This window comes from Myotis daubentonii, chromosome 5 (assembly GCF_963259705.1).
Source record: "Myotis daubentonii chromosome 5, mMyoDau2.1, whole genome shotgun sequence".
Taxonomy (NCBI): domain Eukaryota; kingdom Metazoa; phylum Chordata; class Mammalia; order Chiroptera; family Vespertilionidae; genus Myotis; species Myotis daubentonii.
In genome coordinates, this window is record NC_081844.1 from 95,102,574 (window position 1) to 95,128,495 (window position 25,922).

At 41.9% G+C, this 25,922-nt stretch overlaps 1 protein-coding gene across 1 annotated transcript in view; it reads left to right on the forward strand.

Moving 5' to 3' along the window:
• SGCD (sarcoglycan delta) overlaps positions 1 to 25,922 on the forward strand; it is a 302,515-nt gene that overhangs the window by 204,907 nt on the left and 71,686 nt on the right. Inside the window, exon 6 of the mRNA XM_059699026.1 lies at positions 25,767 to 25,839. Coding sequence (XP_059555009.1) covers positions 25,767 to 25,839 — 73 coding nt within the window. The remainder of the gene's footprint in view (positions 1 to 25,766; positions 25,840 to 25,922) is intronic.

A 25,922-nucleotide genomic window follows, 5' to 3' on the forward strand; every position in this document is an offset into this window, starting at 1 on the left:
TTGTGTTTGTTTGTGGAACCGACAGGACTTTAATTTCTCTATCAAGCTCTTCTAATGTGCTTTCAGGCATCTGTTGGCTTGTTGTTATCATCAAAGTTTCCTTCTTGCCAGTTACTACCAAGAACAGAGTATTTTCGAACATGGAGACAAACGACTGCCAGGCCATCTTCGACGTTCAGTGCCTTTTCACGTGGTCTAGGTATTATTTCCTCATTAATTATAGTCACTGTTGCAAAATATTCTCAGGCAACTGCCGGGAGCCGGTCCATCCTTGCTGTTTCAAAGGACCTGGCATATATGGCATACTGTTCTTAATATGTTTGCTCACCTTCTTGGCACTATGTGTTTTAACCAAGGTCACCTCTCCGAGAAAGGTTGAATCCCCAGGTAGGGATTTCCCCCTGAAGTTAGGGAGGGAATAAAACCTCTTAACTAAGTGCCAGGCGGGTAATTAATCATTTTAACTACGAACAATCATGCTTAAGCTACATAATCTTTACTCCCTGGAATGGAGATAAGAAACGCCCTAACCTTTGGAATCGAGATTGATAGGATTGGAATCAACTGGTATAAATACAGATGTAACAAGACAGAAAGAGACAGAACTTAGAACACAGAACTTAGAAGTCAGAACTCAGAAGACAGAACCTACACAGAACCTACAGACAGAAGAACTTCGCTGGAGAGAACATGGCAAAAGATCCTGGACTGAACCTGACTACAGAAATATGGCAAGAGAACGTGACTAGAACCTGGTGACCGAACCTGGCTGGAGATCTCAGACAGAACCTGGCTGGAGAACCTAGCGAGGGAACATGGTGACTGAACCTCGCTGGAGATCCTGGACAGAACCTGGCTGGAGATTGTGGCTACAGAACCTGGCTGGAGATTGTGGCTACAGAACCTGGCTAGGCTGCTGATCAACTGAACGCTGTCTCCGTGTCATTCCTTCTTCGCCGACTCCGTCCACACCTTTGGGGACCCCTGGACCTGCTGGGGTTGGACCCCAGCAGGCAACTAAATGGTCACCTGAATTGAACTTTTTTTCTTCCTTCCTGGCAGAGGCCAAGGGGAACATTGGTGACACTAGGAATTTCATGAGATGACAACATGAATAAAAAACTCTCAGTGTGCCGACTAGGGAAGGAAATTGATTCTATTCTCCTTTATGGGAGGGACTAGAGTTTAATTCCGCTTATTTGAGTGGGAGAAAAGGGCGCTGAAATGCTTTCTTTAGCTCCGTATGCTTTCCCTCACGTCCTGCTCTACACTTTGCCGTGTGCCACCCTTCTCAGCTCCTTTTGTACCCCGGCTTCCCTAGAAATAGTGGAGAAGGTGCATCCAAGCAGAATAAATAGGGAGAGAGAGGGAAGAGAGAATATCCAGAACCTTCAGGGCACAGGACAGAAGCAAATGCCTAAGTTTCTCTCCCCTGGTCTATCGTGCAGGACAGCAGACGGGTTACACGGGCCTGGCGTTTGGAAACAGACTGCCTGGATTCCCTCCCAGCTTCATTGGTATAACCTTGGGCAAGTTTCTGAATTACCGCATATCTGGATGTGAGGGTATACAAGTGCCTGCAAGTCCTTGGCACAGTGCTAAGCACATAATAAGGGGCCAATGTATGGATGTCTGTTACCCATTGTCCTTTCCGCAAATTCTTGTCGAGTGCCATCTGTGCAGCTGTCACCAATCGAAGTTCAATTTCCACGTATAAGGACACAGCATAAAAGTTCCCTGATCTGAAATAGGTAATAGGGTGTCAAAGAGGTAAAAGGGTGTCAAAGGTAATGGGATATCACGTAAGTAAAAGGGCGTCAAGTAGGTAAAGGGTGTCAAAGAGGTAAAAGGGTGTCAAAGGTAATAGGATATCAAATAGGTAAAAGGGCGTCAAAACACATGCCCAGTAAAATATTAAAAAGGAGTGAAAATATTTCTTATAAAGGTAAACAAAAAAATATCAGCTAGTATTTGAGTGTAGTGTGTGCTGAGCAGATTTGGTGCAAAGTGCTGGAGACGGGAATAGGAGCCGAGCCTGCCGAGGGCCCTGGAGAACCTTCCCGGGGCAGAGGCTGACTCAGCAGGTGGAGGGATGTGAGCAGCAGCCTCCCAGGCAGCAGGACCAGCAGGACCAGGGGCCAGGTCCTGCATGACAGAGGAAGTGGGATGAGCCGCCATGGTTTTTCCAACAAATAGGCATATTTGGGTTTGTCTTTTGGGAAGAGATGGTCATTATCAGCATAGAGTAAGCAGGAATTCCCCCAAAGCCTAAGTTAAGGAGCCCACCCTGGGTTCTGCTAGAATAGAGCCTCCCAAGGACTTCTCCTGTCCCCAGTGTACTGTGCAGGGTGTGGCGGAAATGCTAACGGGAATAGTTGATATGATCTTGAAGTTCTAGGCCAGAGAAGAATCAAGTAAAGTCAGGCAATTAAAGTTAGTTATGATGCAAGGACTCTCACGGGTCAGGAGAGAAAGGGAGTGAGTGACTGAAACAGGACGGCTCTTGGCATTAGGTAAGCCATGGTGTAGGCAGTTCTCACTTAAAAAAAAAAAATCAATACATGCAATAAATATTAACTGAGTGCTTACTCTAGCCAACTGCTGTGATGACCAAAAGGACACGGGGCCCCTGTCTTTCTGGAACCCACAGCCAAGCAAGAAAGACAGCTGTGTTACACATTTACATGAGAAAAATGTGTCTTATCATGAAGGAAGTTCAAGAATGTCATGTACATACAATTAGGGGATTTTAATCTAATTTGGAAGTAAGGAAAGTCTTCCCCAAGGAAATGATGATCAGGTTGAGACTGGAAGGACGAATAGGAGTCAGTGAGGAAGAGGGCGTTGGAGGAGCTGAATTTGGGGCACATATACAACATCCTGGGGAGCATGATCTTCTTGGAAAAGGCAGCTGGACATGGAGGTCAGGGAGCTGAGCATGAAGAGAGGCAGGCCAAAATTGTAACGGGTAACGTTTCTTAAACACTTATTCTATGCAGACACCGTTCAGATCTCTTTACATGTGTTAATTCAATTCTCACAGCAGCCCTCTGAGACAGGTTTTATTATTATGCTCCTTTTACATTTGAGCAAACTGACAAGTAGAGAGCTAAGTTGCCCAAGGTTATGTAGCAAGTTAAATGGCAGAAAGGAGATACCCAGATAATCAAGCTCTATAGCTTGTATTTTGTTGGTTTTTATAACCCCTTTGTTGAGATATAATTCATATATCAAATGATTTACCCATTTAAAGTTTGAAATTCAGTATTTTAGTATAAAGAACCTATGCTTTTATTACATACACATAGCTACACATATACATGCACACATAGCTACAAATGTACATATACATCCCTATATTATGTTTCAGATGTGTAAGTATGTTAGATGTATTTATTCTCTATGTCATATAAATATATAGATTTTATGTATATACATATACATGGATCATTATAGAGATGTTTGTAGATGAATCTATAATAATAAAAGCATAGTATGCTAATTAGACTGGAAGTCCTTCCGGACAAAGCCGGGGCTGCAGCCGTGGAATCAAGGAAGCTGTGAGGGAGGGATCCAGGCAGCCGCCGCAGCTGCGAAGGCCTACTCTTGCACGAATTTCGTGCATCAGGCCTCTAGTCTATTATAAAATCATATTGTAGTGGGCACCTTATACCATATTAAGGTATTTAATAGTTAGGCTTCAAACTAGGGAGCTGCAAGATCTAATTTGTGAGGAATATCGGCCAGGGAGTGGGTGGGACAAATCCACTGAACACGGGCCCAAATGTGCCCATGATGTCTATACCGGGTGGTTCCCTTTTAAAAGACATTCCAAAAAGAAAGTTAGGCAGCCCACTCTACCAGACTTGCAGGCTCACAGAAGTCTCACATAGGTCTTTGTTACTGTCAGCCCAGAGGAAACAAGGCTGAGCCTGGGAGGAAGGGCAGAATTATCCAGGTTGGCCAACGAGTTCTGCCGGGGTCCAACCCCAGCGGGTCCAGGGGTCCCCAAAGGTGTGGACGGAGTCGGCGAAGAAGGAATGACACGGAGACAGCGTTCAGTTGATCAGCAGCCTAGCCAGGATCTCTAGCCCGGATCTCCAGCCAAGTTCTGGTCTGGATCTCCAGAGAGGTTCTGCTTCGGATCTCCAGCGAGGTTCTGTGGCCATGTTCCCTCGCTAGGTTCTCCAGCCAGGTTCTGTCCAGGCTCTCCAGTCAGGTTCAGTGTCCAGGTTCCAGTCAGGTTCTCCTGCCAATCTCTGTAGTCAGGTTCAGTCCAGGATCCCTTGCCATGTTCTCCCGCTAGGCTCTGTCTCTAGGCTCCGAGGCCAGTCCCTCTCCAGGATCCTCCGGCATGCTCTCTCCAGCGAAGTTCTTCTGTCTCTAGGCTCCGTGTAGGTTCTGTCTTCTTGATTCTGTTCTAAGTTCTGAGTGTTTCTGTCTTGTTACAACTGTATTTATACCAGTTGATTCAATCCTATCAATCTCTATTACAAAGGTTAGGGCGTTTCTTATCTCCATTCCAGGGAGAAAAGATTATGTAGTTTAAGCATGATTGTTCGTAGTTAAAGGGATTAATTACCTGCCTGGCACTTAGTTGAGGGGTTTTATTCCCTCCCTAACTTCAGGGGAAAATCCCTACCTGGGGATTCAACCTTTCTCGGAGAGGTGACCTTGGTTAAAACACAGCGCCAAGAAGGTGAGCAAACATATTAAGAACCGTATGCCATATATGCCAGGTCCCTTGAAACAGCAAGGATGGACCGGCTCCCGGCAGAGTTCTGCAGACAGGGCACTGTTCTTCCCACTCTCCAGACCTGAGCAGGGGTCAAGCACATTTAACACACTTGTATCAGAGGCTTGGGAAAGAGATTGCACTTAAACAAACAAAGGAGAGAGCTGATATGAAATCAATAGCAGTGCCGATGAGCTGTGGGGGAAGGTAATGTGCTTTTCTTCTTTGGCTGTTAGATGCATCTCAGCTGCCAAGGAAAATGACTTTCCCTCTCGACTTCCTGTCTGTCGGCTGATGGGTTATTGGGAAGTACTGAGGCTCCGTGCTCAGCTGCATGTTTAATGAGGGCATCCTTGCACCAGAGCCTCAGCCAGTTCCTCTGGCCTAATTCTCCCTCCCACCCAGGACCCTGAAAATATGCCTCTCCTTGGCAAATTCTAGTCAAAGATTTTTGGTAGAGCAAGAAGCACCAGGGCCTCAGATCTATAAGGCATGGTCTCTGCCAGCCTTTGGGAATTTAAGCTGGAGCATAAGATATGAGAGATGTACCAGAGAAACTCATGTGCAAGGCTGAGCACCCTAAAAGAGTCCCAGAGCTTTGGGGCCACGGAATTCCAAGTTGAGGCCTTCACTGAGAAGTGGAGATGTGTTAGCCCTTGAAGGATTTCACTGTGTTCCCTTTGGGGGGTGGGTAACATCAAAAACCACTGTGGTGGTATCCTATGGTAACTGAGCTTCAGTTTCAAACCTCAGTCCTGTCTCCTGAACAAGTGAGAGGTAAAAAAGGAATCATGGCATCGGAGTTGAATTGACTTTTTAAAAATGATGGCTTTCCTCTTTCTCTCCCCATCTTCTGTCTGCCCTCCTTTCCTTCTTTTCTTCCATGGTCCTAATACTGAACAATTATAAAGTGTGAGAAGCCGGTTTGGGGAATGTCTGTGCCACCACAGAGCACAGGTGGGCTAACACACAGGAGCTAATGAAATTCGAGAAAACTGGATTATAATCACTCTCTGAGCAGTAGCATTTAGGTAGACCGGAGTACTTGCATATTTTGTTGCTGTCATCCTATTTGATCCCCAGAACCATCCTTAAAAGTTTTCAGGATATGAAAAAAAGGACACCTCCAACCTCCATCAGTCACCCCACACCTCTCACTAACAGTGGGCAGGCCCCTGCTGTGAGTGTGGCCCTCCCCCAACACCACTGGGAAGGAGGCAGAAAGTCCTAAGAGGTGCACTGTGATCTGAACACGCCTGCCTGATGTTTACGCTGGGCGGCCATTCAGAAGGAGCCTTCTCCTTTTTCCTGCCATGGACCCCTTTATCGGGCTGATGAAGACGGTGGACCCCTTCTCACAATTATATTTTAACCTTTTATACAAAATGCACAAGATTACCAAAGAAAACAAATGACATACATTTATCAACATATAAAAAACAAATTTGTGATATTATGCGTCTCTCTTTGTTATAAAAATCTAAAAATATCTGGTTGTAGTTGAGTGTGAATGCTATTTGGAGATGTACACAACAGCTCAACTCTGATATGAGACCATCTATGATTTCCATTGGTGACAAAGCCCCAGAGTGATAATTTCTACAGGTCATGTTCTGCATTCTAATCAAAGGATGTGCTAGATTTTAGTTGAAGTTGAATGAAAACACCTATCAGAAAGCATATATGCACCCCTATGTTCATAGCAGCACAATTTACAATAGCTAAGATTTGGAAAGAGCCTAAGAGCCCATCAGCAGATGAATGGATTAGAAAACTACACAATGGAATACTACACTGCTATAAAAAAGAAGGAACTCTTACCATTTGCAACAGCATGGATGGACCTGGAGGGCATTATGCTAAGCGAAATAAGCCAGTCAAAGAAAGATAAATACCACATGATCTCACTCATTTGTGGAATATGGTGAACAACATAAACTGATGAACAAAAATAGAACCAGAGACATAGAAGCATCAAACAGACTGTCCAACCTATGAGGGAAGGCAGAGGATGAGGGGGTAAGAGATCAACCAAAGGACTTGTATGCATTCATATAAGCATTACCAATAGACACAGTCACTAGGGGGGTGAGGGCATGTGCTGGGGGGGTGGGAGTGGCCGCGGAGAGGTCAATGGAGGGAAAAAAATAATATTGTAATAGCTATGTATAAGCTGGGGGGTGAGGGGGGTTCTTGAAATATTAGGGGGGGCCACTTTGTAAAATATATGATTGTCTAACCACTATGTTGTGCACCTGAAACTAATACAGGATAATATTGAATATGAACTATAATTGAAAAAAGATGTAAAATTATGTTTTTTATCATAATAAAATTTAAAAACTCAAAAGAAAGACAATAGTGATCTGCCTCTCCAGAGTTCACAGGACCACTGAGTCTATTCATGAATCCCTGATGTCTGATGTCCCCAGGTGAGGTCCCCTGTCCTAATATAAGTCCTTAGTGAGCACTTATTATGTGCAGTCTCCATAATAACCTGAAGATTTGGGTAGAGCATAACACAAATGGAAAATGATTCCAAACCCTGAAGTATGTCCATATCATTCCATGTTTAATATCATGGACCAGATGAAAGGGCCTCTTGTTTCATGTGGAGCTCTGTCCTCAAATTCCAAGGGTGGGGTGAGTCCCAAAGTAGTAGCAAATGCAAGGAACTCAAGATAGGAGTTCTACAGGAGACAGCTAATTGGAATGGGATAGAGGTTTGAATCTCTGTTTCTCATTTAAAGCAGCTTGATCGCCTATTTCTGTCTGTGAAGGAAAGAACATGGCATCTTGAGCAAGACATTCCTAATGGGAAGTTCCCTTCCTTGATATAGCAAAAATTCTGCCTATCATATAGGATGGATGCCCACTCCCTTATGTGTATAATCCTGAAGTTGAAATAGACCTTAAAAGGCATTTACCACATTACTGACAGTTGTTAAACACTAATATGTCTTTAGCACTGTTTTGTACCTTTGCATCTATGTCATTGTTTTTGATGTTTGCCCCACACTTTTTTTTCTTTGGGAAACTCTATTGTTTCCTCAATTACAAAAACCTGCTTTCATTGGGGCAAAGAATGGGTCGCATCTGCCACCCCAGGCATTACAAGTGGCTACTGCTAAGATGTGTGTTAGCTGTTGGAAGCACCTCTTGTAGGCTGCTGCAGTGACACAGGAGTGATCTCATAGTTGGACCTATTTCTTTAACGTTCTGAGTTGTGCCAAAAGCAGTGGCATTTCCTTTACCTCCTTTAAGGCTGATTTGGCCCAATCCCGAAATGATTTCTCAAGTTATGATCAATTGCCTAGTGAGAGCATGATTTCTATGGGGTCTCAGAAAGTCCTTTGCTGTAATGGATTAATGTCAGCTTCATCAATTTAGTGCGTCTTCTCCTTGAGCTGTTTCTATTTGTCATGAAAATCTGGAAGGAATTTTTGCATTATCTGAGTAATAAGACTCAGAAAAGAAAAGAAAACGAAATTGGGTTTATTGATGTGTTAGTGTCCAGGGCCCCTAAAATTGAACCTTGGAGTAGGACTTTTTGGGAACTGTGAAGACAGAGAGAGTTTAGCAGACCTGGAGTGATGTCTTGCCTTTAATCTAAAATTAATCACATTTAATTTGCTAATCTGTCTTTAAGGGGGCCTGCTTATAAAAGGGGCAGTTTTCAAAGATTAAAAGGGAGTCTTTATTTTATACCGGGGGATTTCCTGAGTGGCACCACTTAGAACTAGCATTTTGTTGTGTTTGCAGGTTTAAAAGTTCATCCCCCTCTAATTTGGTCTTCATGACAAACCTGAGCCACATATTGAGCAGTAGATTGTGCCCAGTTTATAGACATAGAAACTAAGCCCAGAACAGTTAAAAGGTTTAGAATTATAGTAAGTTTGGTGGGAAATCCAAGATGAGAGCCCCAATGTGAACATATTTACAATATTAACATATTCCCCAACATATAATAGAAGAAGTAAACAATGAGTTAAAAGACCCAGATCATAGTGTGCACAGTGCTATAAAATTAAAGCTGTGTCATGTCTTGGTAAAGTGTAGAACTAAAATGTACAATTTGTATTCCATCGCTTACGCAGAAAAAGTGACAAAAGTCAAAAGTCAGTTATCAAAATGCAGGGTATGGAAAGACTTTGGAAGTTTAAGATGTAAAGGGTATCAGTTGGAAATGTCTTTAGCCGCCTTCATGAACCCATCAGTAACTCCTCGTTTAGAATATTTCTTAATGTGTAGGAGTTCCAATATTTATCTTCCATTATTGACTAGAATGTGGACTAGGGTTCATTTTAAATATAAGAGATAGTCAAGAAATAATTAGGATCAGGCATCCTTGAGAGCTTAAAGCTGATTCATATTTGAGCAGAAAGCATCACTGTAACAGCTTTTGTCTTTTCCTTTTACCATTCTCATCATCAAACCACAGCAGGGTGATAACTAGAATATTTGAGAGTGGTTTACTCAATGAGGAAGCTGCATTCAGGCTCCACTGTGATTGGATGGGGAGAGAGAAGTTCTTGTGAATGAACCACAGGATCGGTTTTAGCAAGGGTCACCGACTTTCTAAACCTCAGTCAGAATTCTGTATCAAATCCTGGTCTCCCCACTTACTTGAAATGGGGTTATAGGCAAGTCAGTAACCTGAGTCTTTTATACACAGTTAAGGGGAGAGGGAATGGTGGGTGTTAGTCCTACTTTCCTCAACAGTCACTGTGGGGATTAAGTGAGACAACCCATGTACAGCTTACCACAATGCCTGAGATAGACTGAATTCTCGATAAATTAACTATTTTCATTTGAAAAATTAATTACCTCTCAGAACCTATTTTATCATCTGCAAACAGAGATGTGAATAGTGTCTAACTTGTGTGTCATTACAATGACTGAGTAACATAATACAGGAACGTGTCGGGATTAAGGTTACAGCCGATCATTGTTCTTGTTAGAATCTTGAACATTTCCCATAAGCCAACAGTTGATGGAATTTTTATTTAAAATAGTTATGCAAAATAATATTTTTAAAAGAGCAATTCTAAATGCCCATACAGGCAAACCATCACCTTTCATTTCTTAAATTGCAAGAGATGATAAGGTAGAGCAGCTTCAAGAATGCAAAGCTGTAATAACCCAGGCCAGGGCTTTTTTTTCTGACAAAGGGCCAGATAGTGTTTTAGGTTTGTGGACCACGGGATCTCTGCCACAACTGTCAACTCGGACATTGTAGTGGCAAAGCAACCACAGACAGTATGTAATCAAATTGTATGGCTGTGTTCCAATAAAACTTTATTTACAGAGTTTTATTTACAGGTGGTGGTAGGATAGATTTGGCACATGGGTTGTGGTTTGCCAATCCCTGGTCTGGGCTATGGTTCTGTTACTTTTTCATCATCCAGTCTGTGAAATCTGGTACCACATACAAATTCTAAAGACTGAAAATCTCTCCTAGGCTGTGAGAAGTGTTGAAAGCATGGGCCTGTTCCACACTGAATCTTCAGCATCTTCTGTAATGCCCAACAAACAATACATGATGGATGGGTGGGAAATGCATGGACCAAAAGATGAACAGAAAGACTGACAGTGAATTTTGTCTGTTTCTAGACAAAGCTGTCACCATCCTAGTTAACATTTGTTGCACTCCTACTGTGTGCCAGGCACTGTTCTGAATGCTTTACCTGTGTTCTCTCATTGAAATTTTACAACAATTTGAGGCAGATATTATCATAGCCCAGCAACTATAATAATAAGGAATGGAATAGTCCTGAACTTATTAGATGCTCAACTTTAAATGAGTCACTTATGCTCATCTCCCCTTGCACCCTTCATATAGGTATTTATGAGAATTGAAAAGTAGGTATGAAAATCCCCATAAACTGGAAAGTGATATTCAGAGATTATCATTGTTGTTTTAACCCAGCGCTGGTGTGTATGAGCAGGCTGAGATGATCCAGGAGAGGAAGGCTGGACAGCAGGTGTATATCCGCCCAGATGACTATGGACAAAGTAGAAAATATTAGGACAAATTTTGAGGTCTGTTGATATTATACTATTGTTCACAATTATATATCTGCTACCTAGGACATTTCCTAACCCACAGCAGGTACTAAAGAAATATTGACAGAAGGGAGAAATAAAGCTATAAACAAACTAACAAACAGAGGAAAATATAAATGAAAAATCCAACCGCCCCAGCCCAGGAAAGACAATATGTCCATAAGATATTCTGAGCATTAACGTAATAGGTCCTCCCGGAGACTGGGATATAGATCAGATTTTAAGTAATGGGAAATGCCTGATCTACTTACTACTGCCTTCCAAGCTGAAACATTTTCATAATGTATTAGAAAGGCATTTTTCAGGACAACTTGGTAATTCATCTTTATACATCCTTGTAACCTCAGTGTATTCCATTTAAAAAGAGATGCTTAATGCATTTGTATTAAAGCATATGGATTTACAGCCTGGGATAAAATATATTCATAGATAGTATACCTTAAGTCCTGTATAGGGAAAGGGAAGAATCAACTGGTATCAAATTAGTATTGATTAACTGTCACTTGGATCGACAAAGCAGAACACGATACACTTAGCAAATACCCAAATCAAGCTATAAAGTTTGGCAGATTTGGGTTTTGACACTTGCCCTTTTTGTTTTTTTTTCTTTAAGAGATAATCAGTTCAATATCTAAGAGCATACTCTTTGGCACTGAATAACGCAGATAGACACCACTTTTTTCTTACTGTGTGACATTGGCACTGGGTATAGAAAAAAAGCTATACAAAGCTCACAGAATGTGCTTGGCCCCCGGACAGAGAGGGAGGGAGGGAGGAAGGGAGGGAGGGAGAGAGAGAGAGAGAGAGAGGAGATGGAGAGAGAGAGAGAGAGATGCGCTAAATGCCCTCAAAAGTGTCTTACAGATATGCAGACCCGAAGGACGCCTTCTGAGCATGCTCCCTTTCACAGCTATCGTCTGGTAATGAAAATTGACTGGCTGCTATTGCCCTGTGGAGTCCCCTTTGTGTAGAGCAGGTGTTTTAAGTGGAGTTGCATAGGAATAATGATCTCTCTCCAAAGACAGACTTGTTTCCGGGCTCCAGAGAACAGTTCTCCTTGCTTCAGTGATATGGGGTGTGAGGGACAAGCAGTCATGACCTAGTTTCCTCCACCCACAAGGGAAAAAAAATGCATTATTTGGAGTGCTTCCAATTGTAAGTGACAGAAAGCAAAATTAATCGGGCTTAAAGGGAAAACATTTTTTAAAGAAGAAATATGAGAACTTGCTCACTAATTTAATTGAAAATTCCAGATATGGCAACTCTCTTGCTTTCCACATCTCTGCCCCTGCACGGGTTTCCTTCTCGCAGATCCTTAGTGGACGTTATCTCAAGGGAGAGAGACAGGAACACCCTTGTCCAGGCAGCCATCACAATCCCTAATTGGCTTAGGTTGCATCCTCTTGGAGCAAAAGTTGTTTCTGGAGAGTTGGACATTCTGATTGGCCAGCCCGGGTCACATTCCCTGCTGTATGTTGTGGGATGTGGGGTATGGACATGTGCTTATCTACATTCAGTCCAGTTTATGGGATCCGCAGAGGGAAGCTCCGAGGATGCAGGGGTTCCCTCTGCTGCTCGGGGGCCTCATGACCTCTCTTTTCTCATTGAGATGCTACTTCAGCATGGCTGCCAGGCCCAGGTTTATGTTTGAAGGTTAAAAATGTGAGCTGGGGAACTAGTTTGTCTGGGTTCTTATCCCAGCCCTATTACTTACTTGCACTGTAACAGTAGTTATTATTTATTCTGCCTAAGCCTCATATTTCTCAACTCATTGGGTTTTCTAGAAGATGAAGGGACTATACCTGTAAAAGCACTTAGCATGATTCCCAGTAAGTGTTAGTTGTTATTGTCTAGGACCTATCACTCGTTGACACTGCCCTCTGTATTGCTGAGTTTCAGTTCTCAAGCTAGAACCTTACTGGTCAGCTGTGGACAGGTAGCAATTCAAATAGAATGCACACGGCCTTCAGCACAGAAGCAGCTGTAAGTAGAATGTGCAGAGACAAATGGTAGGGGAGGGGGTTAGAGAGCAACTAAAGGACTTGTGTGCATGCATATTAGCATAACCAATGGACACAGACACTGGGGCAGTGGGGGCTTGCCCGGGGTGGGAATGGCTGGGCGGGGGGGCGAGGGGGGGTCAATTGAGGAAACAGGAGACATGTAAAACTTTAGACAATAAAAAAATCTATAATAATAAAAGCATAATATGCTAATTAGACCAGACAGCCAAACGACCTTCCAGACATCATTCTGGACATCGTTCCAGATGAAGCCGCAGTGGCGGGGGCCAAGGCAGAAGCGGTTAGGGGCAATCAGGTAGGCAGGTGAGCAGTTAAAGGCAATCAGGCAGGCAAGCAGAGGGGTTAGGGGCGATCAGGCAGGCGGTCAAGCAGTTAGGGGCGATCAGGCAGGCAGGTGAGTGGTTGGGGCAATGAGGCAGGCATGCAGAGTGGTTAGGGGTGATCAGTCAGGCAGGCAGGCAAGCAGTTAGGAGCCAGCGGTCCCAATTTCGAGAGGGATGTCCGACTGCTGGTTTAGGCCCGATCCCCAGGATTGGGCCTAATCCGGCAGTCAGACATCTCCCAAGGGGTCCCAGATTGCGAGAGGGTGCAGGCCAGGCTGAGGGACCCCCTCCCTCACCCCCATGCATGAATTTTGTGCACTGGGCCTCTAGTAAATAAAAAGGGAACAAAAACAAAGAATGTGCACAACCAGCCATTAGGACTGTAGGTGGTCTTTTCATGGGGGAGGAGATATTTTGAGTGTGACTCATAATTCCCAAACTCACAATGGAGGAAATCCACATTCAAGCAGGTAGTTTAGAACAGGGGTTCTGCAGCTACATTTGCCTGGGTTCAGGTCCTGGCCCTGACATTCACTCTCTGTGAAACCTTTCTGTGCTTCAGCTTTGTCATCTACAGATAGAGGGATATTAATATCACATACCCTATAGGAGGTATGGTGAGAATTAAATGAGTTAACCCATGTAACATACTTAATAGACATCAGGTATTAATATGACTCTTATTCCCTAAATGTGACTCGGGCCCTACATGAGTCTGGCAGGAAATTCTGTCTCCATCTATATTGAGTTGCTCAAGAATCAAAGAAGCAAAGTGTATGTGGTGTCAAGAAAATATGAGCACACCTGCTAATGCTTGGTCCGTACGGATCACCTCTGATGTCTTCTTTTTCCCGGCCTGTTGACCCTAAACATCCATGTTGCAGAGAAGACCTAGGGACATTTGCTGAGGCTGTGGGCCCCTGTGACCAGTGCCCTGCCTTCTCAGGGCATGACACAGCTGTGTCCTCGGAGAGTTTGGCGCTTCCCCAGGGGTGACTCTGGTCCTCAACGGACCTTAGCTCTCTCAGTTCCTCCAAATCAGGGCCAAAAGCTGCCTCTCTCCTTGGCTTCCTTCCCAGGCCTCTTCTCTCTCCCCTTCCCCGAGGAGAGCCAGCATATTCTCCACTAGGATTAGTTCGGGACAAGGGGCAGGCGTCACTGTTGATTTAAGGCAGCTCTGCTTTTGATCCACTGAAAACCTTCCATCAGGAATCTCAGATTCATTTTTCTAAGTGTAAGGAACAAAACCTCAAACTCCGTACTGGATGACTCTGTTTATAGGACAGTCTAGAAAAGGTGACTGTGTAGACAGGGCCTGAGAACAGTGGGAACCAGGAGCAAGGGCTTGGAGGGAGAGACTGACCAAAAAAGGGCAGCAGAGTGGAATGGTTAGGGTAATAAAATGGTGCTGTTTGCTTATGGTGGTAGGTAGATACATGGCTCTATGTATTTGTCAAAACTCATAAAATTATATATCACAAAAATATATTTTACTTTATGAAAACAAACATCAAGAATATGCAGAGGGCCTGGCTTCTCCTAGAAATGGAGGGAGTCAAAATTGTGGAGATAACAAATACAAATCAATACTTTAAAAAATTATCAAGCCACAGACAAAGCTAAAGAGGTGGATTAAGCCTTGATCATATCATGTTTAAAGGTAGGCTTTCTATTGTAGGAAACAGAACGCACCATAGGTTGTAAACCAGACAGGAAACCTGCCCCACATGAACTCCAGGGCGTTGCATTGACTGCAGTAAATTGGAGAGGTTAGGAGAGAGCTTGCTGGTAGGAGTCTATCCGACTGAGACCACGTAGCTACAGCCTTCATCACTAACTGTCCTGCGTGGTGCTAACCAGTTCACACCTCTCCCCTCCAGAAGCTTCTTTTTCATTCTGCAGCTGTTCCTGCTTATGTGAAATTAAATTCAGAGCATCTAAGTCTGTGTCTAGCTATTTGTCTAGAAAAGCACGAAAACGCCCAGGACATGGTCCTCGACTTTAAGTCGCTTACATTCTGGTGAAGGGAAAACACGCTCAGTGAACCATCTCACCAGGTAGAATGAGATGCGTGCTCATCCACAATATCAGTTGTGTGTTTCGGGAGCAATTAGGGATAACTGAGAAGAGGACCAGGGAAGGCTTCGCTATGCAGGTGGCATTTGAGCTGGGCCTTCAAGGATCTGATGCACTGAAAGGGAAAGACAAGTACTTTCTGTCTGAGAATGTTATGAGTAAAGTCCAGGAAGGGGGGGCGGGGGACCCAATCCTACTCACCAATCGATGCAGACACTTCAGTATAGCGTAAAGGTACAATACGTATGATTTTCAACTTTTGGCTAGTTGACATGTGGCAAAAAAGTTCTAGGTGATAAGTATGACCCTTTTCAAGGGTCCATTTGCTCCTTTCTCCTTGGTCTTGGGGAGAATGGTAGGACTGAGTAACAACATTCCCATAAGGTGGCTTAAACAAATAATACATAGGGACTTGTTTTTCTCCCATAAGAAGAAGTTGCCTGGTGAACCGTTGCTGGTGGCTTAGTGCTGTCTGGATCAGCATGTCTGAAATGTTCTTGGCCTTTATCTCATGATCAGAAGAAGGCTCTTACAGCTCCAGATATTATGTTGATATTCAGGTAGGAAGAAAGAAGAAGAGTGGAACCAGCCACACCTGTACCTTCCTATTAGGACGTAAAAGCTTGCCAGTACCCCTCCCTAATAGACTTCTACTTAAATCTCATTAGACAAAATTGTGTCATATGATCACCCTAGCTTCCCGGGAGTCTGGGAAAGTGACTATTTAGTTGGGTACTTTGCTCTCAAGAACAATACTGGTATTTTGCTGGCAGGAGAAAATGGATGTTGATAAGTGATATGCTGGCCATACGAGGGAGAAAGTTAGTGGATGAGGTAAAAATCATATCATATCATTAAAATTACCCTTTAAGTCACCTGCGACATATGTTCATTTTGAGACTTGCTTTCATAAGAAGATTGTATTCTGAAATGAAATCATTTAAGTGTTTTAACGCTTTGGAACATGCAGCACGTTTACTAAGATTTCAACTTGCTGGTTCTCACTTTTCAAGTCATCGTCTGTAAATGAGTTTATAAGTTTCTCCAATTATTTTTTATAGACAGTGCTTCTCCAAGGTCTTCAATTATGTTTCAATTTTCTTCTCCATAGAAAGTCATCACCCCCCCACCTGCAAAGCCACAGGAACAAAGCTTTCTACTTCTTTTTCAATGACCAGGAAACCCTTAAAATCATGCCCATGTTTTCTGCGGTCTCACCCGCATCCATTGACTCTCTGAGTCTTGATTGCTCTCACACTGAGAGAGGCACTTGAGAACTGAGATCTTGACTAAGGCAGCAGTGTATTCAGGACTCCCATCTAACCCTCACTCCCATGCGAAGGCCAGGCAGAACCATGCTCTCCTTAACTCATCCGCACTGTCCATAATCATACAGTACCCATATTCGTGTCCTCCCTCTCTCTGATTCTGGCCACCTGTCCCACAGAGACCTGGAGGAGAGTATGGGCAGACGACTGCATTCATCTCACTTATAAGACACACAGTGCATTCATCATCTTTGAGAACCAAGGCCTGTCCCTGTGTGCAGCTCTGCTGTGCATGTCAAGCAGCCTTCTCGGCTTATTGCTGTTGCTCTGTTGTTCACAGACCATTCTAACTCAGCGCTACCTTGTTCCATCAATGTTATACGCAACCAGTGAGTTGAAATGATTTGTTTTACTCTGTGGCTTTATTTACTATCAAAAATAATGTAGTTATAAGAAACTGAAATGAGGTTGCTTGCTGCTTGGTTGATTCCTTTTATTTTTTCCAGTTTGGGCTTAATGATACACCGAGCATGAGTTCTGGTCTATTGGTTTCTCGAGTAGAGTTTGTTTAATTAAACTACTTGTCTCTTCATGTCTTGCCAGGATATTTTTATACGTGAATCTTAAACTGCTCTGTGGTTTCACATGCTACACAAGTATTTAAAATGTGCACCTTGATGCTAAATTGCTAGTAAACACGTCTTATTTTATTCTTCTCCATTGTTAACATTCAGATTATTGAATGACATCCTGCAAAGTTTCTGTTGAGAAATCAGCTGACAGTTACCCTTGTAGGTAACTGATTTTCTTTCTCTTGCTGCTTTTAGGATTCTCTCTTTGTCTTTTGCTCTTGGCATTTTAATTATGATTTGTCTTGGTGTGGTCCTCTTTGGATTCCTTTTGTTTGGGGTTCCCTGCGCTTCCTGGACTTGTAAGTCTATTTCTTTCACCAGGTAGGGGAAGTTTTCTGTCATTATTTCTTCAAAGAGGTTTTCAATATCTTGCTCTCTCTCTTCTTCTGGCACCCCTATAATTCGGATGTTGGTACGCTTGAAGTTGTCCCAGAGGCTCCTTACACTATCTTCGTATTTTCGGATTCTTTTTTCATTTTGCTTTTCCGGTTGGGTGTTTTTTGCTTCTTTGTATTTCAAATCTTTGACTTGATTCTTGCGATCCTCTGGTCTGCTGTCGGGAGTCTGTATAATATTCTTTATTTCAGTCAGTGTATGCTAAATTTCTAGTTGGTCCTTTATCACAACATCGAGGGTCTCATTAGAGTTCTTGAGGATCTCACTACATTTATCGGTGGTCTCACCAGTCTTCTTGAAGGTCTCACTACATTTATCGGCAGTCTCACCAGTCTTTTTGACGGCCTTATTAAATTTATCGGCGGCTTCTAGACAGTTCTTTAAACACCTTAAAAGTGTGGTTTTGAACTCTATATCCAGCACTTTGCTTTCCTCCAATTCTGTTGTTTGTGTCCTGTTTCTTTGTCTTGGCATTTTTTATGCTTCGCTGTGTCAATAGAGTGTCTTTCTGTGCTAAGTGTCCCAATTACCTGAGGTAGACACTCCTGGTGCACCCCCTTGTGGGCTTTGTGCACAGTCTTGTTGTAATTAAGCCTTGATTGTTGTAGTTATCACTGTGAGGAATTGACCTCCAGGCCAATTGGCTGTGAGAATCAGCTGTGTCTGCAGTGGGAGAACTTCTGTGCTGGAGACACCTCTCTGGGGCTAGACTTGCTTCGATGGGGCTTTGGTGCTCACTGAGTCTTCCCCCTGAGTGTGTCTTTTATGGTTCCACAGAGCTGCAAACTGGATGGTCCCACTCTGACCTCTAGGCTTCCTGGCTCCTGGATCTCTAGGGAGGTGCTAATCTAGCTTTTGCCTGAGGCTATCCAGCAAAAGTCTCCCTGCAGGGCTTGGGCAGGGCGGGTCCCACAGGATCAACAGGGCGGGGTTAGCAATTATGGCTGCTCCCAGTCTTGCCCTCAGAGGCTCTGCTTCTCAGTGTCCCAGTAATAGCTGCAAGCCCCACGGAGAGAAGGCTGCCCTAGGGTTCTGAGCAATGTCAGACAGTCCCGCTTCTCCCGTATGAGTCTGGGTCCCTAGAGACTCGCCCAGGAGCTGGAGCTCAGAGTCTGAGACTCCCTCCGGATTGAAAACAACAACCACTCCCTAGCCGCCAGCCCGCTCCGCATACACTCCGCACCATAGTATTTTACTTCAGCACTGCGCCTCCTCTGAGTTTCGGTATGCTTTTCTCTTTCCTCCTAGTTGTAGAACTTCCACTCAGCCAGCCTTCCTGTGGTTCTGGATGATGTCCGTTCCGTCTTTTAGTTGTATTTTTGAAGTGGTTGTTCGAGGCAGCAAACTCCGGTGTTTACCCTATGCTGCCATCTTGGTTTCTCCCTTTCTCAACCTTTTTTCTAGTATGGCTCTTTAGAGAATTATTTCACATCTTTTTTTATTTATTCTCCTCCAATGAGATTTTAGTATCATATATACTATATATTTAATTATGTTCTATTTATATATCTGTACTTTATACATTAATAGAGCAAGATTTCTTTTTCTGGCCCACCAAGAACCAGTTTTATACCTTTAACTACATCACCCCATTGAGAATGCATGATTTTAAAAGTTGCTATTAAAGATCAATTTAAATATGTTCTCTAAATTTATGTAGCTATAATAAAACTCCATAAGGACACAGATCAGCTCTTCACACTGAATGTTGCCTTAGCACTGTGGTGTGCACATAGTAGGTAATGATTAAATATTTATAGACAAAGAATGGCTACAATACTTGAGATAGCTATAGAATATATATATATATATATGTATATATACACATATATACATATATATATGTATATATATTCTTTTATACCTACCATGAATAGCATGCTCACAAATAATATATATATTATATATATACTAGAGGTCCGATGCATGAAATTTCGTGCAAGAGTAGGCTTTCTTTCCCCTGGCTGCCAGCACCGGCTTCCCTCTGACACCCAGGACCCAGGACACCGGCAGGCACCCGGGACCCAGGCTTCCCTCGCAGCCCTGGCTTTGTCCAAAAGGTTGTCCGGAAGGATGTCCGATCTAATTAGCATACTATACTTTTATTATTATAGATTAATTTTTGAACCCATAAAGAGGAAAGTCTAAACCTGCCCTTCCTAAATATTTGTTGAATGAATTTAATTATCTGTACTTTTAGGTTAGGAGAATCTGTCCTAATTCCTAAAAAGAAAATATTTGGTATGTATCCTGGAAACAACTTGTAATGACTACAAACATTTTTGTATTGGTGATTTGTTAAACACCACCAAAAGCCAGGGAGACAGAATGGGATTAAATTACTTGAAGTGACATTTTCCACTCAAAGTTCCTGTCTTGCATCTGTTTATTGCTCAAGTCTGGGAAGGGTTTCAGAGGCTGACAGTGCTTAATCCTGAAATTTGTGGAAACTCTGCAACTTCACTGATTACTCATTTCATTTTAAATCTTTGGCTAAACATAACACAACTCACTTCCTTAAAAAGAATTTTTTACTGAATATTACTATTAGGAGAAAGTCAAAAGTTTATGCTAGGAACTAAATATAAAACCATTGTTTCTGAGGAATTTCCCATGATCAGTTCTCCCGCAATTCACTCTTTTATACCTACCAATGGATAGCATGCTGTAGAGGAAATTGGCTTTCAGGAAAATGGATCTTAGACATTAAATAATATTTAAATTTCAAAATGTAGCCATGTTCTTTAGCGTGGACTCTCAGAGGCAAAACCAGTATCTTATGTATTTTAGAAAGATTTTTAAACAATGCACGATATATGAACATGTGTTTAGCTAACACTTTGGAGTAACCAGAAAATTATCTTGTACAGAAAACAATGTGTATTATTCAAGGAATTACTAGCTATTCATAGTTTTTAAATATTGCTTGTATATACTATAGGAGGCTTAATTTAAATTTTATTTGTCATGTTGCCAGCACCCTCACAAGAAAATTATAGTTGGATTCATAACAGCTTCTTTTATTAAGTAAAGACAATTTCAATTGCAACTAAAATACCAAATATCCAAATAAGCAGGATTTTATTTGAGAAGTATAATGTTGCCTTGGGCACAGCTGGCTTTGAGCATTAATCATTTGGCTTTGACATCAATTTCAGCTCTTCCCATGGGCCCTGTGGTCATTCTTTAGTCTCCCTCTTATCCAGCATGTCATTAGATCTGTCTTAAATATATTCTAAATCACCCACTCTTCTCCATTCTCATTGCCGGTTCTCTAGTTCAGCCTACCACCGTCTCTCTCCCTGACTCATCTTATTTATCCTCTCTCCTTTGTTACCTTTTCCATGGCACAGAGTCTCAGCTCATGCTGCTGTAACAGAATGCCATACATTCTGGTAGTTTAAACATCAGAAATATATTTCTCACATTCTGAAGGCTGGAGGCAGGGTGCCAGCATGGTTGGGTTCTGTTAAAGAGTAGTTTCAACATATGAATTTTAGGGGAACACACATGCAGACCATAACATACAACATTGGTGATTTCTGAAAAATGCCAGTTTGCTAAAGTCAAATCCCTGCTAAAGCCTTTGCTGTGGCATACAAGACTCTGCATTACTTGGGCCAACTTACCTCTCTGGGTTCACCCAAGCTGCTCACCTTTGCTAAGCATAGTCTGGCCACACTGATCTTTATTAACTTCAACTTCCCAACCCTGTCACCTTTGAACTGTTTTCTACTGCTACTTCCCACTCTTATCTAGTTGGTTCCTAATGACTTAACAAATATCAGCAAAACTTCACTTTTCAGGGAAATTTACCTGCCAGACCAGGCTATGACCCCAAATTGTGTCTTCTTTTTTAATTGATTTTTTGGTGGGGAAAGAGGAACATCAATCAGCTGCCTCCTGCAAGCCCTCAACCAGGGGTCAAGCCTCCAACCCAGGCATGGGCCCTGACTGGGAATCAAACCAACAACCCTGTGGTACACTGGACACCACCCAACTACCTAAGCCACACTGGCTAGGGCAATGACCCCAAGTTTTATACTTTCAAAGACATCTTTGATTTTCCTTTCAAGTTTTAATCGCCATTTCTTACTAATGTATATTTTCATTTATGAGATCACTAGAGGCCTAGTGCATGAAATTCGTGCAGTTGGGAGGGGGCGCGTCCCTCAGCCTGGCCTGTGCCCTCTCACAGTCCCAGAGCCCTTGGGGGTTATCCCACTGCCAGCTTAGGCCCGCTCCCCATGGAGTCAGGAGAGGCTCCCAGCACTGACCACCAGGGGGCAGCTCCTACATTGAGCATCTGCCCTCTGGTGGTCAGTGTATGTCATGGCGACTGGTTGTTCTGCCATTTGGTTGATTTGCATATTAGCCTTTTATTATATAGGATTACTCATTATTTAAATTTGTTGTACACTGCCAGAGTACACTACACTGTACTAGATTATGAGCTCCGTATCCCTATGGCTCACCTCTAGAGCCCCCTGCTGGATTAATATTTCTTAAATAAATTGAATGTTGGGTATATCAATCCACCATGCCCTTCTCCTGGTCCTTTGGGTTCATCCAACCATATAATTTGGAGCATTGTAAAAGAGCAGGCCTGGAGGCCTTATAGTTTCTAAACCCCACCCCCACTTTGTATAATAAGTGGAGAAATAAGACTAGAAGGCAAATTGAGAAAAGTTGCATAATGAGCTTATACAAAATCAGCACTAAAAATCAGGTTTTTGATTTCTCAGTTCTCTGATATTTCAGAAAATCAAATCTTTCCCTTTCCCATTTTCTTATCTCCAATTTTTAGATTGACGTCTTTTCTCTGCTTATAATTTAATATTGGTAGAGAAATGTATTCTTATCTTATCAAGTAAAATATGGTTGTTATTAAGGGTTGTCATTCAGGTTATATCTACCCAAGCAACATGAATTAGATAACTTAATACACCTTGACTTCAAACATTGGTCATCAGATATTTTAACTCTGCATTTTAAACCTGTTGAGCATTTTGGTCCCACCATTTAAACCCAAAAATGATTTTTAGTCTGCGTTAGTTAATACAGAAGCATTAATCATAATTATGCCAATATTAATGAATGTTCCTCAAGAAAGAATTTACCAGAGCAAACTCCATTAAGCTAGTTTAATTCCTTAATCAATTTTCTAAACAGTACACTTGAAACCATTTCTGAACTTTTTAGAAGTTTTCCTTAAAATTATTGTGTGTAAAATAATTTCTTCTGCATGTATAACAAAGGTTTGATCCATCATAAACTTTTCTATTTCCAAGTTTACTCATAATTTCAATCATTGAAATTTTTTTCTGTTGTGTCCAATTTCTGTCAAATCCAATTTTCCTGTACCAAATTATGCAGATATAAATGTTTTCTTTCAGTATTTAGTTCATAGCTATTTAGTCTTAAGTACTTTAGTGTTCACTATTTTTTATAAAATTGAATTTCTCCAAGTCATTTTTTTTGAGTTTTAAAGAGTTATTATCAAGTTTTGTTGTTGTCTTTATAGTTAGTTTCATCTATAATAAATTTTGCTCTCTACGATTTCATCTCTTATAAGGTTTATTTTCTGGTGATTATTTCTATCAGTTAAATGCAGTTCGAAGTGGACAAAAATCTGTTTTCTTTTATTTTTTTCTTCCGTAAGCACTGGGAACATCTTTAGTGATTTCCTTTGATATTCCAGGATTGCTCTGTTTTCCTGGTAAGGAATGGAAATGGCTAAAGACAATCATGTTTTGATTAGATTGTGACTTTATGACATTTTAGATTGGAAGAGAAAACAATTTAGCTCTAACACTTCTCATCCCAACCCTCATTTTATAGGAAACAGGAAAATCAAGAGCCAGAGAGTTTATCTGACTTGCCCAGCATCACAGAGAGAACTGGATGTTAAGTCTCCTGACATCCCAGGACACTTAGAGGGAAAGCATGACCAAATTGAGCTTCACACTGAGTACACTTTCCAGAGAGGAGACGCTGGCTCTTTTGTTACTATGACAATGAAGTGCATTTGAGATTTTTTGAAGAGTTTGCCCCTACCTGTGCTACTAGGGGAAACAGAACCATGGAACTGATTCAAAACACTTTGGATAGATCCTGTCACAAGCTTTATAAGTTCCTGATGGATTGTGAGGAATTAAGTTATTGGGCAGAGAACTAGCTAATGGAAACACATTGATGAAATCATTTTTGAGGGACATTAAATGGAACTTAAAATAAAGCTGAAATGGCTTTATGGATTTTTCACTCAAACTGTTTATGAACATTTCTTGCTAGTAAATTATATTGTGTCAAAGAAGGAATAAGTAGGTATGGCTTTAATAGAAACCTTTTTGAAATAATAAAATGGAGAATAATTTATTATCCAGGAATAGGTAGAGAGGGTAGGATGGGGGAATTGATGCTGATGGATGCTTCTGGGAAAATGAAAAGCAGTGTGAAAATCAGTGATAGTACTTGAAAAGAAATGGTCTTTTTGAAAAGTATTAGTAACTCATCTCAGTGTACATAGAAACATTTTTTAGAAGAGGGGTGACAGGGGAAAGTAGCAAGTATTACTTGAGGATATAAACATTGGTATTTGTCTATCTCATAAAAAGATGAGCAAGTAGAGAGTGACTTAATCTGCTGAAAAAGACAGTGTGTCATAGCAGTCAAGGTCATCTGTTCCAGAGCTGAAATAGGTCCGTTCAAGTCCTGGCTCTCCTTCTTTGCTGTGTGACCTTAGGAAAATTTCCTAACTTCTCTGAGTCTCAGATTCCACATCTATATATATAAAAGTTTAAGCTACTTAATGAACTACCCACCGGTAGACCAGTCGCTATGATGCACATTGACCACCAGGAGGCAGATGCTCAATGCAGGAGCTGCCCCCTGGTGGTCAGTGCACTCCCACAGCCAACCTCCTGTGGTCCCTCCCCCCGGCCAGCTAGCCTGATTGGCCCGATAGCTGGCCAGGCCAAGGTACCCCACCTGTGCACAAATTTGTGTACCAGGCCTCTTGTCCATAATAATAGATATTTATAGTCCTTATCTCACACAAAATATTTGCTTAGAATAATAGTTATTGTTCACCAGGATATTCTTTGAATGACTATATGTAATGTTAAGTCGAGTTATTATTTTCTGATTTTACTTACAATAGTCTTTTACTCATATCAGAAAGATGAAATATTTCCACAGTTGCTACAAAAGTAAAGAAATCAGTTCTTCCCCCTCGGCTCCTCAGTATGCCAGGATAAATCTGAATTTGGAATGACAGCAGTTAATGGAGGATTTTTAGATACCATAACAATTGCAGGAGGATTCTAGAAATTCACGTGTGAATGCAAAATATTATTCTGCCCCTTCTTACAGCATCAAAGAACTATACCAAATGTATAAAAATAAATACCTTTGCCTCAAAGTATAGGATATTGCCTAGCTAAGTTTAATTGAAAAACTAATATCCACTGCAATTGTCTGTGATAAACTGAGGCTTAAATGATTTGAAGACACTATGGGAGCAGACAAATCAGATAATCACAATCTAGAAAGGTTCAGCTGGCATTGACAAGTTGTGAAGATAAAGGCTTAGAGCAAAGTCAACAGCTAAATGTCTAGACTGGGTTGGGGATCAATGTTAATACTCCAAGTGTAAAAGTGCTGAACTTCAAATGATCCCCCATAGTGTCGTGTTTAACTTCTCCAGATAATAATAGTGTAGAACTTTATTTACTGAAAAACTTCTGTCAAATTGTCATTAGGCAAATATCTCACATCCTTACGGTGCCTTCCACCATGTAGCACCCCTGCCACTGCGTAGGCATTATGTTGTGTGGTCTGTGCCCTGGCTGCACTCTGAGGGCTTCAGCTGCTGTTTTCCCAAACATTTCCACTTGGGTTACTATGAATAGTTTATGAGGGACCAGAGTCAGACTGTGCCAATTCTAGGCATCTTTTTAAATTTTTTTTTAAGCCGACATGGAATTTGCCTCATGGCCTCACTCTGATCTCAGCAGGAACACTTTCAAAAGAGCTTCCTTGTTTTTTCAAAGGCTGTTTGCATGAGTTGATTTAATGCTCTCCTATTATGGAGGCCAAAAGCCAGTGGCAAAAAAATATATATATATATATATGTGTGTGTGTGTTGAGTTGTGTTAAGGATTCACTGCATTTAGCTGGTTGTGCCCCCAGGTAACACATCCAGCAGTCTCCAACTTCTGTTTGCTTTTTTCTCTTATTTACAGGAGCAGAGGGCACCGTGTTCCCTAAATCAATAGAAACACCTAACGTCAGGGCAGACCCCTTCAAGGAACTAAGGTAAGCTTCTGACTTTGCATTCATCGATTTAGCGTCTGTTTCCTTTCTCTGTGCCACGGGCTGATGATCCATTTTGAATCCGT